The sequence below is a fragment of the Epinephelus moara genome, chromosome 19 (genome assembly GCF_006386435.1).
Source record: "Epinephelus moara isolate mb chromosome 19, YSFRI_EMoa_1.0, whole genome shotgun sequence".
Lineage (NCBI taxonomy): Eukaryota > Metazoa > Chordata > Actinopteri > Perciformes > Serranidae > Epinephelus > Epinephelus moara.
In genome coordinates, this window is record NC_065524.1 from 5,050,128 (window position 1) to 5,068,115 (window position 17,988).

At 40.5% G+C, this 17,988-nt stretch overlaps 2 protein-coding genes across 4 annotated transcripts in view; one reads left to right on the plus strand and one right to left on the minus strand.

Annotated features, from left to right (window-relative positions):
* borcs7 (BLOC-1 related complex subunit 7) overlaps positions 1-17,988 on the plus strand; it is a 1,032,483-nt gene that overhangs the window by 1,012,640 nt on the left and 1,855 nt on the right. The window contains exon 2 of one of the 2 annotated variants that reach the window (XM_050070753.1): positions 15,414-15,570. In XM_050070753.1, the coding sequence (XP_049926710.1) occupies positions 15,439-15,570 (132 nt within the window). In that variant the 5' untranslated portion in view covers positions 15,414-15,438. The remainder of the gene's footprint in view (positions 1-15,413; positions 15,571-17,988) is intronic. The other variant, XM_050070752.1, reaches the window with a different exon arrangement.
* On the minus strand, positions 136-17,988 carry LOC126406432 (steroid 17-alpha-hydroxylase/17,20 lyase). 2 transcript variants are annotated; one of them, XM_050070706.1, is made up of 9 exons: positions 15,589-17,988; positions 13,756-13,881; positions 13,525-13,663; positions 12,018-12,253; positions 9,228-9,314; positions 6,769-6,987; positions 4,158-4,327; positions 3,837-3,940; positions 136-1,106 (listed from the first exon to the last, which is right to left on the minus strand). In XM_050070706.1, the coding sequence occupies exons 2-9, from the start codon at positions 13,852-13,854 to the stop codon at positions 826-828; spliced, it is 1,335 nt and encodes a 444-aa protein (XP_049926663.1). In that variant the 5' UTR covers positions 13,855-13,881; positions 15,589-17,988; the 3' UTR covers positions 136-825. The 2 variants fall into 2 exon arrangements, with proteins under 2 accessions (XP_049926663.1, XP_049926662.1); XM_050070705.1 differs by lacking the exon at positions 15,589-17,988 and having other exon boundaries at positions 13,756-15,403.

Genomic DNA, 17,988 nt, shown 5'->3' on the forward strand with positions numbered 1-17,988 from the left:
AGAGTTCACGATAACAATATCATCAGGATATCTATGGAAAATTTAAAAAACGACAACGAAAACAACAACAAACAAATTAAAAAAATAAGAATGATGCTTTCTGTCAGATTAATCTCAAACTGTTTATTTGTATATTAATCTCGTTTATTTGGCAAATAATTACATTAAAAATATGAGGGAGATGGAGAGAGGATCTGTAACCAGAACTGTACAAAAGCGTACAAAAAGAGCAATTACACTTAATGGATAGTGAAAAGGAAACCAGATGGTGCTGGGGAGTGCGACAAAGCAAGAATGTAACTAAAAGGAAATTATGTAAGAGGCACTGGATTATATACACAATGTAATCATATAAACCAATGAGCCACAAGGAGTCATCAGGGATTGCCGTTACCATGAGGGGGTGTAGTTGGTCTGCAGTGATGTTTAGCTGGATGGTATGTGTCAAGAGGCAGGTGACAAGGTTTCCAGGCAGAACATTGCATCGCAATGAGATAATCAATGTTACTCACTTCACCTGTCAGTGGTTTTAATGTTGTGGCTACTCGGTGTATATTAGTACATTATTAACATGATATCAGTATTTCATTTTCAAATATCCCCATTATCGTCAATACCAGTATGTTGTGACGCCCTTAATTGTGAAGATATAATAATAATAATAATAATAGATGTCATGCACATAAAGAGATGTTGTCATATGTCCACTTCACTGCTACATCTTTGACCATCTGCCTGCATCATGTATGCTTGGCTATCTGAAAAAACCCAAAGACTCTCAGGTCACAAATGTGAGCCAGTGTTGTTGAGACCATGCAGCCAGTCTCAACATGCCTGGCACTTGTTTCTCTCCCAGCCTGGTCTAGGCACGGCATTCACCTTGTATTTGGCTGGCTGGAGGACCACACCAAACTTGCCCTCCAGACTGGGCAGAGGGTGACCAGGTGGGACAGAGAGGGTGAAGCGCTGTAGGATCCACGACAAGAAGAGGAAGAGCTCCATCTTGGCCAAGGCCTCACCGAGGCACACCCTGATCCCAGCACCAAACGGCAGGTAGCTGGGTGATGGGATGATCAGACCTGTGCCTTCAGTGTTCAAGAACCGACCTGCAGAAAAACAACTTGGGATCAGAACCAACACACACAAGCAAAACTACAAGACTCACAATCAGGGTTAAACTGATGTAAAACATTTTTCTGCCAAAAGACTATATGGGACTGCTCTTTATTTCCTAAAGCTACAAATATTTTTCCTTGAGCCTTGAAAGCTGAAGATGAAATCCTGGAGTTGGAAAAAGTCTTTGTTTTACACTCTTGTTGTGCATGCTGGTTAGCTCATGCAAGCAGTTTATTTTATCTTAGGATACATTATATGTAAGACGTACAGCTCAGTTGTATATTAAGGTGAATATCCCTTCCCAAACCAAAAAACCCCAAAACAAAAAAAACAAAAAACTAGTCCCTTCCCAGTACTTAAATAATTATTTGACATGCCCCACTTTTTGCACCACCCCTTTCTCCCTCATTAATAACAAACAATCCCTAAGAACCCTAAGTTCCATTGGAGAGTAATTGAGCACCAGAGCGATGTTAAAGGGTCAGTTCATCTAAATTTCAAAAAGAGATCTAGCCTCTCTTTTTGTTTTTTTTTAGTCCAGAATTTGAGACTAATAAAATTGAGGCCTATCTGCCTTCATCCCAACATAAAGAAGGTGAATGGAATTCGAACAACAACAGCTTGTAGATCCTTTAACAACATGCCCATGGGGTGAGGTTTGAATTATTCCCAGCAGCAACAATCTTAAGGGAAAGACACATTGCAGTTACTGCTGATTGTTATATATTAAAGCTGTGAGCAGCATAAATGGAAATCCATGCTCAATTTGGTGGACTATTGATCTCCAAACACTTTTCACTAGATTTCATAATTCCTTAACATATTGCTTCCCCAGAAGCTGGGGTAGCAGTGTGGAGAAGAAGGTGGTTGGTCAAGGGCCCTCGATCGACCCTGGGAGTCCAGTGATGGGGATGCTGTTGTGGCAGCTAGGGACCTCCAGGTACACTGCTTTGGCCTTGAGCCTAACATTGCTGGAGGCTAACTCTGCACACATAGTCTTTAAAGAAAGCAGCCATTCATTGACCAAGTCTGCGTTAGCCTCCAACGACACAATATGCTTCCCATGATCAGATGAGGTCGATTGCACCAGGTCAATCTTAGATTCAAGGACAGAGATGGTCTTAAATTCTGAGGATAAATCCACCTTATGACTCTCTAGCAAGGTGGTTAGTGTGGCCTTGCTAATGTTGCTAGTGGCTATATCAGGCTTAGATATTGGGTCCCTTTTGCTCTGCTTTGCAGGTTTAGATGCCATTTCTTTTGGAGTTCAGATATATTCAGTTGCTTTGTGATGATGTTGCAAAAAGTCAGAGAGATAAATGTGTATATTTACATATATAAATATAATATATAAACTTTGATGAAAGAGAGTTTAAAGGAATAGGAATGGAGTGTAAATGCTTCTACTCCTCATCTGCCAGCTTGTTTTGTCCCTCAACATATTGCGCATGTTGCCCAGAGATTAGATTTTCTCAGGATTCAAATATGTTTTTGCTGCAATTAGATCATAAATCCCAGTGTAATTAAACTGGCTGACATGGATAATAGCCAATGGACAGTTGATGTTCACGTTCTACATCCTGTCTTCTTGATAACAACAAGAAGGATTGCTTATTCGTTTGTATCATCATTAATCCAGTTCTTTGTTGATTTCAGTAAAAAACTGACATCAAGGGATAGTTCGGATTTTTTGCAGTGGGGTTGTATGGGGTGGAATAAGGAATCCATAGTCTGTATTACTGTATTATCCACAGCAGATGCCAGTTTGCACGCCCTCAGTTTGGAGAAGCAGGCTGGAGTCTGACATAGACGCTAAGCAATGTACTGCTGTGGATGGGGGTCAGCAACAAAACATATTTTAGCCCCCTAAAAAAATCAATATCAGTTTAAGTTTATGCAATACTAAGAGTATTTTTACCACTTTATTTTTCCCTTAGACAGCCTGTTCTGACTGAGAAGCCTTTGAGAGTGTCAGTTACCCATCTGTGCGCTGGTGAAAGGCACCAGACTCCATTGACAAAAACAGTCATTCTGGCTTGCTCAGCACATGAAATGCTGGTCTACCATGGCTTCAATAAGTTAGTTTGTGTTATTGTGTGACTTTGGTGAATCTAAACTAAACCTTTAAAACGCCAGTGCCACACAATAACACTAACTAACTAACAGTTTGAGGCAGTGGTTGACCAGCAGCTCCTGTTTTTGGTAATGCTCTATCACTGTTTTCTCAGTGAAGCCTGGCTTTGAAGAATGATATAATAGCTTCATTATCCAGTTGGAAATCACTGTCTGACATCAAGGTAAAGCACCGAAAATATCCTCAATATAATTTACACTTAAACTGATATTGATTTTTTTTTTTTAGGTTTTTTTTAATGGCTTTAATCTGTTTATTTTTTTGTTTGTTTGTTTTTTGCTGACCCCCCATCCACAGCAGTAGATTGCTCAGCTTTCGATGTCAGACTCCAGCCTGCTTCTCCAAATTGGGGGCGTGCCAACTGACATCTACTGTATGTGATACATCTACTGTATGTAATATACTGTCTATGGATGACCCCATACAACCCCTCTTAAAAAACATCAGAACTATCCCTTTATATGATCTGTCGAAGGCAGATTTTCGCTAGCAGACATGTGAAAAAAGGCTTTTTAGGTGAAATTATATTTCAGTGCATCATTTTCCAGGATAAAATGTGGCACATTGCAGAGCTCTTTCCTCTCACCAGGGTCAAAGAGCTCAGGGTTTTTCCACTCCTTCTCATCATGGTGCAGAGACCACAGGTTGATGATGACTCGAGTTCCTTTTCTCACTGTGAAATCCCCGATGCTACAGAGAAGCACAGAGACAGAGAAGAACAGTGTGGCATGGTTGTGCATAAAACAAATGTCTTTGTGAAGATAAAATCGTGAGCAAAATTCTCCAGAATCATTTAAGTTATGTTAAACCAGTCAGTATAACATGGTGCTGTATTGATTGTGTAGATCAGCTGCATTGTTTTCATCCTCCTGTGTGAGGTGGATAACAGTTAATGTGTTGAGTGTACCTGGTGTCACTGAGGGCCACATGGGGGATGAGCAGAGGGGCCACAGGGCGGATCCGTAATACCTCCCTGATGGTGGCCTCCAGGTAGGGCAGACTGCCTCTGTCACTGAGCTGTGGGTTCCGGTCCCCTCCCACCTTACTGTCTAGCTCCTCCTGGATACGCCTCTGCACCTGAACACACACGCACACACAGAGTCAGAAATATCAATGTTCTGAACACACTTTCTTCTAATATATATGTCTTCTTACCTATCAGGGTTTTGAAAAGGTTTCACAGAATCATATTCACACGAGTCATAGTTTTTTCATTCTTACTCTTGGATTTGGATAAATTTCACACTTTTTAGAAATATCACTTTTTCACATTTTCAATCTTAATGGGATAGCGGACAAATTGGAGGGGTATAGCATGTAACAAAGGTTCACGTTGGCATTGTGGTTCTGTGCCTTACATTCATCTATCAGGACTGAATTTCACACTTCACACTTCATATTCACAAAAGTGAGTGTTCCCTGAAGATGTGTTTCCCTTATAAGCTGCACTTTTAGAGCAGATTGTGTGGTCTTCTGATTTTACTGATGAGGCAATGGTGGCTTCTTTCACTGTAGTCACTGATAAGTAGACTTTCATAGACATGTTGTGGTAACGCTGTTGAGGATGTAGCATCTGTGACATCAGCCACAGGTTTCTGAAGACATGACTTTAATTCAGACTGATTGTACATCATGTTTTTCATCAGTCACTGGGCTCTGAAAAATTGTAATTCAGCAATAAGGGAAGGCAGCCACAACTGCTGACTGTGACAGACTGAAATATCTGTCATTGAAGGTCACACGGTTAAAAAAAAATACTGTTCCAAAAACCATTACCAAGACTTGCATAAGCAGACGGAACTTAACTGGTCAGAGCACAACAAAAAACTTTTCTCCTCATTTCAACAGGTTCAGTGTAGCATCTAGTGGATTTCTGAGGAACTGCAGCTCAAGGCACCTCACATTGGCTTCTCTACATTTTAGTAAAGAAGCACAAAATGATGAAATTGAAAAAAATGATGTCCTCATAGAGGGAAGTTGGCTTTATTTTCAATAGCCACAAGTGTTTGATAAAGTACAAAACAGTTTATTTCAATGCCTGAAATTTGTTGTGCAAAAATAAAATTACAAATGATGCAAGATTTGTTCAATAGTTTATACTCTGTGGGTTATGGTCACTGTTCAAGTCTGAAACGGTTCAAAACAGCTAATTTCAATACCTGAACATGACTGTGCAAAAGTAAAATTGCAAATAATAATAACCATAAAGCCTTGTGAATTGTCTGTGTTATAACTCTGTCGTTGTTTATTTTTACAGCTATTTTTGAATTAGTCTTGAGACAAAAATGATTATTAATTTTAGTCACATTTTAGTCATTTTTAGTTTAAGTCAAATTTTAGTTGTCGTAAACTCAAACTCGGTTGGGAGGTGTATTGCACATTGGTAGTAAGTCTTGGTCCAAGGCTAGAGCCTCTTACTACCAATGTGCAATACACCTCCCAACCGCTATAGGGGCGCTGTGGCGCAGTAGAAAGCCGGTGCACTCATTCATTGCAGGACGAAGAAGGAGTGAAGAAAATTTCAAGACATCCCGAGATAAAATGCATGTTTATTGAACAATAACGGATACACAAACACACGGCAACCCCCCGTACACCTTCCTAACATCTGTGCCTATGAGGTGAGTACATTACATGTTTGATTTGAACGTTTATGGAGACGTGAATCGGTCTAGACCGGGAACCCCCAAACGAAAAACGAAGTTCGTTTTCAAGACGTTCATGCAATGAACGTCTTGGTCCAAGGCTACTGTGGAGTCCAGAGGCCGGTGGCTGCTTGCTCCACTACTGCTCAGCAGCTAACACACACAGCTGATTATAAACTGTTGAATTACTTTCTATTTTCAAGATCTATTTTTAGCTCATCATCGTCTCGTTTTTGTCATGGAAAAAAGGTCGTTGACGGAAAAATTTTCACCATAGTTTTCGTCAACAGAATTAACACTACACGGAATACACAGAACAGTCTGTCACACCTAATCTGCCTCTGAGAAATGCTGCCACAATACAATGATAAAGTCCCAATGTCCTCAAACGAGTCCTTCAGAATTAACATTGTCTTAGCTTGTTACTATTGCTAAAGTTGGTCAAATTTGCATGCCATTTCAAACTACAAACATTATTTAGCACAAATAAGTTTCAGCTATAAAATTTGATCAGGTTTTGCACCTTGTCCACTTTTGTGTCAGGATCAGTTGTAGACTGACTTGGCAGAGATGGCTACTATCTTGTTTTAACATGGATTAGTGTATTGCGCTTTTGCTACCACTGGATGGCACATAGAAGTGTCCATGAAGGAGGACAACAGGTCTAAATTAAGCAAACTTAAGTGTAAGGTGGAGCAAACCCAAAATGTAATGTGCTCATATGAGGATGCAGGGTCGCATTAGTTTAAGTACAATATAGCAAGATCATCCTATCATCCAAACAGACAAAGTATCAGGGAGGGAAAAAAAAACTTTTTACACTCAAGGCAAACCCCCCAACTCTCGTGCACACTCCTGTTGCTTCAGCCTTACCTGTGGGTGATGGATGAGGTAGATGACAGCCCATTTGAGCACGGTGGTGGTGGTTTCCACACCGGCTCCAAAGATGTCACCCACAGTCATGAGGAGGTGGTCATCACTGAGGCCCACAGACTCTGCACCGATCTCTGCTGTGTTGTTGTTCTCAGCGCTGTGTTTGGCTCTCAGCAGAGCGTCCAGCAGGTCTCTCTGCACATGGTCACTGTAGTCTGCCTGAGAGAGGGCACAATTTCAATGGACAGTACTCACACACTCATAGTATACAGTATACTGTATTTGATAGGGTTTGCATTTAGCAGATAGAACTTCAAATGACTGTCACAATGAAGTTGTGTTAAAGGGATGGTTCAGATTTTTTGAAGTGGGGTTGTATGGGGTACTTATCCATAGTCAATGTATTACCTACAGTATATGTCTGTAGGTATACCCCCAGTTCTGAGCAGTAGCAGGAGTTCTACAACGGAAGCTAATTAGTGTAATGCTGTAGATGGGGTCAGCAACAAAATGTATTTTAGCCACCTAAATGAAGTTCCACCTAAAAAGATTTATAATAGATTAAGTGTACGCTACTGTATATTGAGCGTATTCTCACTGATTTACCTTTCTGTCAGACAGCCTGTTTCAACGGGGAAGTTGTTAATGGCTTCAGTTCCCCATCAATGCTCTCTTCAAAGCCACCAGACTCCATCGACACAAGCAGTAATTTTGGTTCTCTGAACATGAGAGCTGCTGGTCTATCGCTGCCACGATCAGTGTGATTTTGATGAATCCGAACTAACCATTCTGGCTTTGAAGAAAGCAAAATAACAGCTTCAGTTCCCCATCAGAAATCACTGTCTGAGGGAAAGGTACAGCAGCGAAATTATTTTAAACATAGTGTACACTTAAATTGGCACTGATTTTTTTTTTTGGTGGGACTTTTTTAGATAGCTAAAATATGTTTTGCTGCTGACTCCTATCCACAGCAGCACACTCCTTAGCTTCTGTGTCAGTCTCCAGCCTGCTTCTCCAAACTGGGAGCATGCCAACTGGCATCTACTCAGGGGTATAAATACAAACAGTGCAGGCAGTGCGGCTGCACGGGGGCCCCTGGGGTGGAGGGGCCCGTAGAGAGAGTGGGCCCTTCCAAGTGATTCAGATTGCCACCATGGAAATATACCTGTGTTTAAAGATATATGATAAAAAAAGAATACTGTCAATTTAAAAATGGTGCCATTTGCTATATATGTCCTCAAAAAGGCAAACCCACCTGTGTCATGGTTTTCTTTTTTCTTTCAATTAAAAAACAAAAAGTCAGTAGCTATCTAGAACAAAATGATATTCTTTTTCTACATAAACTACATAATCTAGAAATATACCATAAAAACTATTCAATTATATGATTAATTTCTTACATTTTTGTTTGTTTTTTTTGTCAGAGAAGCAGTCATGATTGCTGGGTAATATGTATGCTGATGTTATCTAATGTCAAATCTCTATTTGTGTGAGGTCCATAGTGTGTGTGCACTGGGGCCCATCCCATCTACTATATGTAATATACTGACTATGGATAAGTACCCCATACAACACTACTGCAAAAAAATCCAAACTATCCCTTTAAAATGGATAGAGTTACATGGTTGGAGTTGGCGTGGCTCTCACTCCACTGTCCTTCTCTTTGTCTGTTAGCATATTGTTTTTTTATTGATCTGTAGACTACAAAACTCTGTCTCACTTAGCCTTTATATTACAGGTCTAAACACTTCTAAATCATTTTCTAGGAAGTTTTCTGGAAAAAACGTATGTCATTAGGTACTAACTGCACAGAGAACAATGCTCTGATACAGCATCCACCTGTTTATGGAATTTTTAAAGAAAGGAGCAAGGTAATGATATAAAATAGCAGTTACAAACTTGCTGGGAAAAGGTCAGAAGCAGTTGCTGATTTCCAGAGGACTTCCCTTGACAAAAAAATAAATAAAATAGAATAAGAAAAAACCTTAACCTTAATCAACCTTAATCACAAACTTCTTGTTGAAAACCTTATCCTCCATGTTTGTTGAGCTATATGCTTGTCTGTAACTTAGACCACACAGAAAGACAAGTTATAGTATATTCAGCTGACCTGTTGTGCGCTGACTTAAACTTTGCTAAAGCTTTGATCTAAGTTAAGTAAAAGAAGCACACACTACCAACTCATCTGAATTAATTGAAAGCATGCCACTGTCTCTGTTTTCCCAATTATTATTGACATACATGTTACATATTAATTTCCAGGAACTATATAACTCTGTTGGGACTCACTGGACCACAGATAATTTGTAATTTGTCACTATTAATAATTTTTAATATCCATTTTGATACTTTAATTGGAGGCCTGTTAGAAGGTCAGGTCCCAACAACTCTTACATCTTACCCATCTTTACCTGACAAGTGACATCACTTGCATATTATTAACAGGAGGCCAACTGTACCTTGTGTTCGTCATATTTCTTTTGTAGAAGTTGGTCTCTGATTGAAACACACTGCTTCAGAAGATGCAGGTCTGCATTAGGAAAAATCTGTGACAAAGAGACAGACATCATATATACAGTGTGCTATATTATGTACAGTATAATATCTGTGTGTATATATATATATGTATATATACATATGTTCTGTAAACATTTTCATAGAAATATGACCAATAGAATCTCTATAAACAATATCTTGTTATTCTTATTCTCTTCTTTTGTTCCCTCAGTCGTTTGAATCTAGAGTTGAATGGTCCCATTAGGTTTAAATATCCCCTTTTGCTTCGGTTCAGTATTTTTACCATCAAACAATAAAGACTGCAATTGAATCAGTATAACTGCCGTGAACAAACAAGACTCATTTTACACAATCATGTGCCCACAAGCCCACAACAGCAGGATGAGTGTGGAGCTAGAACGGTGACTGCAAGTTTTGGCATTAAAGTAGGAAACTCTGGCACTGAAAAAAAGTTCCACTGCAACGTAAATCACAGGCATTAACATATTTTTTGCATTCTGGTGTGTTTTTCTTTGACAATCTTAAGATGTTTCTCATGTCACTCTTGAAGAACTGTAGGTGCTGAAGAGACATGCTGTCCTTAGTATTCAGATTATATGAAAGTCTTTGCCACTCCCTTCAAGCACCTCCTACCCACCCAAAAAGAGTGGCATAAGTTTAAAAAAAAAAAGTGGAAAAAAACCTCCAAAACAACAACAAACCTTAAAGCCACAGTGTGTAGGAATTTCTCCCATCTAACATTGAAATCATATATTGCATTCAAACGGATAGTGCACTCTAGCGCCTCACTGTTTCAAACGCGTATTGCAACAACGGTAGCCGCTGTGTTCCAAAAAGCTATGAAAACGCTCATGTAACCATGTTATCCGAGTAGCATCCAGCTGCAGCTCAGGAGCAGAAGCCCCTGACGTGACACAAGCCTATGGCTTGCCGGAAGTGCCCCTGGCATGAAGGAAGTGACTTTTCTCTTTTTTTAACAACTTTTTTAAGTAAAACTGCTTAACATAGCGTCTATGAATTGATGAATTGTCCATTTATTTTAGCTTTATTTAATCATACAAGTCAACTTTGTTTTTTGTTGTTTGTTTCTGACCACCACGCGACGTTCAAACCATCAGTAAAGGCTACCCCTATGCTGGAGGCCGCTAACAGCTATTAGCGGCCAGCATCGGGGTAGCCTTTCCCAGGTGGAGAGAGCTGCTGAAGGAGAAAGATAATGCAATCACCTCTTGCTGTTGATCCTCGTTTTTTGAATTCGCTGGTCACGTTGCTTTTATGATTCCCTTTTGCGCTTTCTTGGTGACGAGGATTCCGTCTCCTCTATGCATGATCCTGCATTATGCTCAAAGAGTGTGACTTTGTTATACTGCAGTAGTGCCAGGGTAGTAGCGAAGCGCCTCTTGCTCCTCTCCTTTGGCTTCTCAGTCACACAGCGCTGGCCTGGCTCTCAACGAAAACGCCAAAGGCAGTGCTGTATGTCCCTTGCTGGCAGATGTATTCTCAAGATGGTGAAACGTTATGGAACCCCCCCACCCAAACGACTTACCCGCACAATGTACAAACAAATCTGAAATTCTCCTTTTACGAGAATAAGCCAGATTATTGGTGGAGGAAATAGTACACCAATGATGACATATTTATGAATACATCGATTTTTGCCAATAAACAACTGAAAATGTTACACAATGTCCCTGAAAAAGAATGACATGAGGGGGAAAAAATGAAACCACATCACAATGCCAAAAATATCAAAATTAGAAGAAAAAAAAATCAATTTTAATGCCTGTGTTTTATTTTTCAGTGGAACTGTTTTCGGTGACAATGTTTCCTTTTCAAAGCAAAATTTTATTTTCAAAGCCAAAACTTACAGTCACTGTTCTAGCTCCTTAGAGGGGTCTGTTCCTTTAGCACAGAAGTTACATGACTGTGAGATTTTAGCAATCTTATAAGTTTAGTGCAGCTACACTGTGCAACATGGATCTAATAAACTCGGGTAGGACATCAAGTTCAATGTATGCAGACTATACGATGTCAGCGCCTACTGAATCGCAAGTTACGATGTACCTCCTCCAGTAAGCAAGAACAAAAGTCTGAAGATAAGGAGGAGAAGGAGAATGTGGACGTGGTCGTGACTGAGGAAATGATCCCAACCTGGCATGTCAATGTATTTATTAGCATCTTCTAGCATTTAGCATTGTCATGCTGATCAGTGCGTCATTTCATGCTTAGACGTAGGTCGTAACAGAAGTCCCACAGTGATACTCATCCTAAATTTCTGACACTGTCAGAATTTTATCCCAGGTTGTCTGCGATCGCAAGACCTTGAAAACGGCCATCCTTGACCCTCTCTCACTGTGTGATGTAGGACCACCATTTTAGAGCCACAACCAAAGATATTGCCACATTTCTTTCACGTTGGTCATCTTTCATTTGGGACAGCCCACAATTGCACAGTGTATACCAGGCTTTATGGTATTCATGGGAAATGTGGTCTTATACTGTTGAGACAGCAGCTAGTGATTGCTTTTATTGGCACACTGCAAACTTCGATAATAATTAAGTATTAAGAGTACTAATTAAACACAGTGATGATGACGAGTAGTCATGATGCACCTTTAATTGTGTTCCTGTACTGTATATATCCTGTGTGCTCCTGTGCCTTCTTGTTGATGATTGTAGGCTATTTGTGCCACTTTCATATTCTGCTCTAGTGTTGTGTCCATGGTGTCTACCTGTAACCAGGGGAAGATGTCCACCAGGCTGTCCTTTGCCACAGTGTCCACAATTCCCTGACTGTAGCGCAGCATGGCCTCAAACTCTTTGTCTCCTCTAAGGTAGGAGGAGTTGAAGCAGAGCGAACAGATGACGTTGGTGACAGAGCGAGTCAGCTCAGGGGACAGATCCAGGGCCAGTCCAGCAGCTGCTGTCTCAGACAGGACGGAGCACAGAGACTGTGCCTCTGCATAGACTGAACAAAACACAGGCAACAGACTGTCTTCACTTACTGACATGTTTGCAATGCTTATAACCTGATACGTCTTCTTCCTCTGTGCCATAGACCTCCATTGTTTTTAAAAACACATCAGGGAGCCCCACAATTGCACTGGGTGACATGTTCCTTCATTACCATGAACACAAACACACTGAATTATTTTAACTCAGTCCCACATACAACATCCTGCTGCCACAAATACTAACCAGAGCACCAAATGTGGATTAATCCACTGCTGAAAATAGTGCAAATATGATTTTTTATGTGTAACATTAAAGGAATAGCTTTGAATTTTTGAAGTTGGGTTGTGTGGTTTACTTATCCATAGTCAGTGTATTACATAAAGTAGATGTCGGTCAGCACATCCCCAGTTTGGAGAAGAATGTAGCTACTGCTGTAGAGGGGTCAGCAACAGAACATGTTTTAGCCCTTTAAGTCCCACCTAAAAAAATCTATATCAGATAAAGTGTGCGCTATATTGAGAAAATTTTCACTGCTTTACCTTTCCATCAGACAGCCTGTTACGACAGGAAAGCTGTTAAGATCTTCATTTCAACATCTATGCTCTTGTCAAAGCCACCAGACTCCTTTGAGAAATACAGTAATGTTATCTCGTTGAAAACAGTGGTCGCTGGTCTACTGCTGCTTCGATCAGTTAGTTAGTTTGTGTGACTTCCAAACTAAACACTTTAAACACCAAATTCACACAATAACACAAACAAAATAATTGATCAAGGCAGCAGTAGACCAGCATCTACTGTGTTCAGCAATGATAACTACTGTTTTTCTCAGTGCAGTCTGGCTTTTAAAAGAGAGATATAAAGGCTGCAAATCACTGTCTGACAGCATGGTAAAGCTGTGAAAATACACCACATACACTACTATAATATAGCGTACACATAAACTCATATTGATTTTTTTTAAGTAGGACTTTTTTAGGGGGCTAAATTACATTTTGCTGCTGCCCCATCCACAGCAGTACATTGCTCAGCTTCCATGTCGGACTCCAGCCTGCTTCTCCAAACTGGGTGCGTGCCAACTGACATTTTCTGTATGCAATATACTGATTTATGTCTTCAATAGGAACCAAGGGGCTTAGAGCTGACAGGAAGAGACAAGAAGTCAGACAGTACTGAGAAACTGACTGACTCCTAAGCCACAATTGCCTGGTGTCAGGTGGGTACAGTTTATAAGCCTTGTGTTAAATAAAAAGAATCATGTTGGAGTATAGAGTGAACTGTACTCACTGATCTTCTGGATGGAGGCAGAGCCCTCTCCAAACATGCACAGAGCTCCATGGACTATTTTCCTGTGGAATCTCCAGGTAGCACTGTAGTCTCCAAATGCGATGTCTTTCCCATCTCTGGTCAGAACATCTGTGGTTACCTTCATCACACACAGGATGGAATGAAAATGGAAGAAAACATAAATGACTGCTGATGCTGCAAAGAAGAAGACAGACGAAGAGGTATACCCACAGATCTGGGCCTTCCTGCAAATATCTTTCCCTTCTTAAGCAGGACCTCTTTGGCATGTGGGTGCTGGTTGACGACGATGACACAGTGGGAGCCCATCATCAGAGAGTACGTCTGTCCATACTTTTCCTGCAGATTTTTGAAAAGCACATGAGGAGGGTGTGGGCTCCGCAGACTCAGCAGACTGCCGATCACGGGTAGCGCTGGGAGGTGGGGGGGCTCCTGAGGGCCATGTGCGGACATCCTGAGCTTCAAGTGCAATGCTAACAAAGCCAGGCCCACGGCCAAAAACACACACAGACACAGAAACCAAGTCATATCCACAGAGGAGGGTCCTGACAGAGGGAAGGCCAAGCATCACAGAGAGGAGCTCTGGAGGTAGGCCCTGAGCTGCTGCAGGGACATGCTTTTATATAACTCCTTCAATGCCACATCCTTGACTCTAAATATTTTAGGCCGGGACAATTTCAACAAGATAACATGACACCTGATTCACTGAATCACTGAGACCATGATGACACATGTCCACGTATCACATACACTATAAAAGTGCAGTCAGTAGTGGCGGAAAGTAACCAAGTATATTTCTGTACTGAAGCATAGTTCTAAGGTATTTGTACTTTACATACGGTATTCAGTATTCTGCAACTTAACATCCCCCCAACTCCATTTATCTGACAGCTGTGTTAGTGCTTACTTTGTTCATGAACAATTTACACACAAAACACATGACTGGTTAAAATGTATGTGTCATTTTGTCATAGTGATTACTGTAAATTCATTATGTTGATCTGTTCTGTACGACATCTATTGCACGTCTGTCCGTCCTGGAAGAGGGATCCCTCCTCAGTTGCTCTTCCTGAGGTTTCTACCATTTTTAATCCTCGATAAAGGGTTTTGGGGGGAGTTTTTCCTTATCCGCTGTGAGGATAGATGGATGTCATATGCTGTAAAGCCCTCTGAGGCAAATTGTGATTTGTGATACTGGGCTTTATAAATGAAATTGAAATTCAAAGGAATTAAAATACAATACAGTGGTAAACATGATTCAACCACTGTACAGTATCTAAATGAGCTCCACCCAAAACAGCTGCTTACATACAACGCAGTAATATGATATACAAAAATATGATACACAATAATGCAACACTGTGAAAGGAGCAATTTAAAGTACCTCACTTTAAGATTAAAAGAGATTTTAATGATATTTACGCTGTATTTGTACTTCAAGAAAAACACTGACTACACGACTTTACATATATTGCAGTATTTGTTACAGTGGTGTTTATACTTTATTGACTACTTGGCTAGTACAGTATTTTTCGCACAGGGGCCATTTTTACTTTACTGACTACTTGTTATCTTATATTTGTTAAACTAGGGTATTTAGTTGACTACTTGTACTGCAGTACCTATTTGCTATACTGTGGTATTTACACTTAGTGCTCCTACTATAGTGCAGTGTTTGTCTGTGGTATTTCTACAATGAGTCAAACTGTGATCTTCTAGAATGGCCTTTTATGATAGAGTCATGTGATAATGAAACACAAAGCACAGTAGGCTCATTTGTTTTGGCTTTGCGGGATGAAGAATTACAAAGTCAGAAGAAGTCTTAACATCGTTCTCGTGGACGCGTTGCTATGTATTTTGACTCTTCCCGCACACCATCGCTAAGCAAAACAGAAAATGGCGTCAACTGAAAGCCAGCCGCGGTTTGGCCAGTCTGTCAAAGGATTGTTATCCGATAAAGTAGGCTCATGTAGCGGGGATGTGATCGCCCTGACCCGCCAAGTGCTGAAGGGATCCCGCAGTCAGGAGGTAAATGAAACGACTTACTTATTACTTGTCGCTACCAGCTTTATCTGAATAGGCGTGACGTTACTCGCATTACTAACCAGTTAACTAACGCGAATACGTAGATAACAAACGGAAAAAGTCATTTTAAATTCAAAATAAAAGCTTTGCTAGTATACTCAACACTTGACTCCACCAGAAGGGATTTTATTGTGAAAATAGACATGTAGTTTTTATTTTAGCTAGCTTGCTGCTGTTTACACAGGGTAGCAGGAAGCTTCCTCGATAAAGGAACATAATACTTAGCTAAGGCATTAAAATGTACGTTAACTGGCGTAATTTTATTAATGGAAAACAACACCTTCGTAACGTTACCATGAACATTGCTGCTTCATAGACAGAAGCTCTCCTGTTACAGTTTTTGTTGCAATTGAACATTGGAGCTCAATCAAGTTGTCAATCAAATGAGTAGTCTTTGACAGAAACTGCTTTGTTAATCATGAATTTATTAATCATGAGTTTATTAATCATGAATCCTCTTTAGATTCCCTGGTTCCAGCTTTGCAGTTTTGAGAATTTGCAGCTTCATTCTTTTCTGAGATATTAAAGGAGAGCTGCGCCCATTTTCAAAATTCATGGCTGTTGTTCCTGTGGTCTGAGAAAACTCAAAAATATTATTATACAACAGTTAGTTCCGACCGAGTAATTTGATTGGACGAGAGAGGCATTCCGTGAGTGCTGATATAGAGTACAACATCACTGGGACTTGTAACAGTAAAATCACTCCGCTCACAGGTGTTATAAAGTTAAATACAACCGTTAATTAACCAACTGTCACACTCGCTACATTGACACAAACTGACACTATAGCTTTACACCAAGAAGATGGATATTTTCCCCAAAATTACATTTGAATTAAATTATGAGTGGTCGTCATGAGAGGACAAGGAAAAGGAAAGCCAAGACTCTTCTGTGCAGACCTCCAGGTGTGTTTGTGTAACATCAGCCGAGCTCGACAAACTGGAGAGGAGCAAAAATGAAGCGAACACAGTCAGGAATTATCAATGATCATCTGATGAGGTACTGATGAGGATGAGGGAGAGTGGAAGCTGAATCCTGCCGTGCCAACATCCAGGTTTGCCAACGTTTCATCAGCCGAACTGGACGAAGTTACACAGCTGCAGATCAATGTAAATACAAAGTAGGCTAACTTGTGAGTTCCTGGCATGTGTGCTGCGTTGCCTGGCAACAGACTGGGGGAACTGTTTTTTTCGCGGAGCTCCATAACATACTTAAATAATTTATTTCATCACCTTTTGTTAACATTTCCTTACTCAGCATTGCTGTTTAAGCTGTTGTTGAACTGTTGTATAAAAGCAATATCACACGGGAGGGAGTGATGTTGTACTGTGTATCGTCACGGCTGTGATTCTGTCGTAGGCACGAGGCCACAGCAATGTTTGGATACTTCAGTGCGTAGTTTTCCACCACAATAGTGGATCCTGGTCGGCTCGTAGTGGTGTCTCATTCTGGTAACGTTTCATCTCTTCTTCAAAAAGGGTAGGCAGGGAGGCAGCAGGTGCAACACTCTCCCTGTATGTCTCCCCGAACAGGTCACACATCCTGGACAGCGCAGTGGGTGGTGTTGGTGCAGCGGGCTCCTCCATCGGCACCTCTCCCTCCGTCGCTGTGTCCCTCTCTGGCCCGGCTTGTGCGCGAGCCATCTCCGCCCGAATGGGATTCGCCGTGATATACAACATTATTGATAGCATAAATTAATTATTAATGATATTCGAATTATCAAATTTAGGTTTGAACTTATAAAAAATATATATATTCGAATATATTTCTAACTTCGATTTTTTTTTTGACAGCCCTAACACACATATTTACTGCTGGTCTGTTCGCACGGGATTAGTATTACCTGAGGTAATTTTCCGGGACCCTTTTACAGAAGGTAAAAGTCGTGGTAATCTTTACTGACATCGTGCGGTAATGATTACTGACATGGCACATTCGGACGGGACTAAAATCTCTGATAATTATTACTTTACCCCACGTACCTATGTAAAACTAATCCCGTCCGAATAGGGCTTTAGAGTATAAGGTCTGGAGCTGTTCTGGAGACAGTGACTGGTGAAAGACGCATTAAGCCCAGTTCAGAAGAAAGATTCGCAATGAAACAAAACTATTTTAGAAAGACTCCCTTGTCTAGTTTCTGGCTTTCATGTTCACAAACACTGATAGAACTTTTCTCGGCGGTGGATATAACATGTTTGAATTTTTAATTTAGGTGTGCTCCACTTTAAAGACGGGTAAAGACGGTCAAGACGGGTATTGTTTTATTGTTTACTGATAATACAAGGAGAAAATCATTGGCAGATTAATTGGTAATGAAATAATCAGTTGCAGCCCTAAATGCCATATTGTTGCTAATGTCTC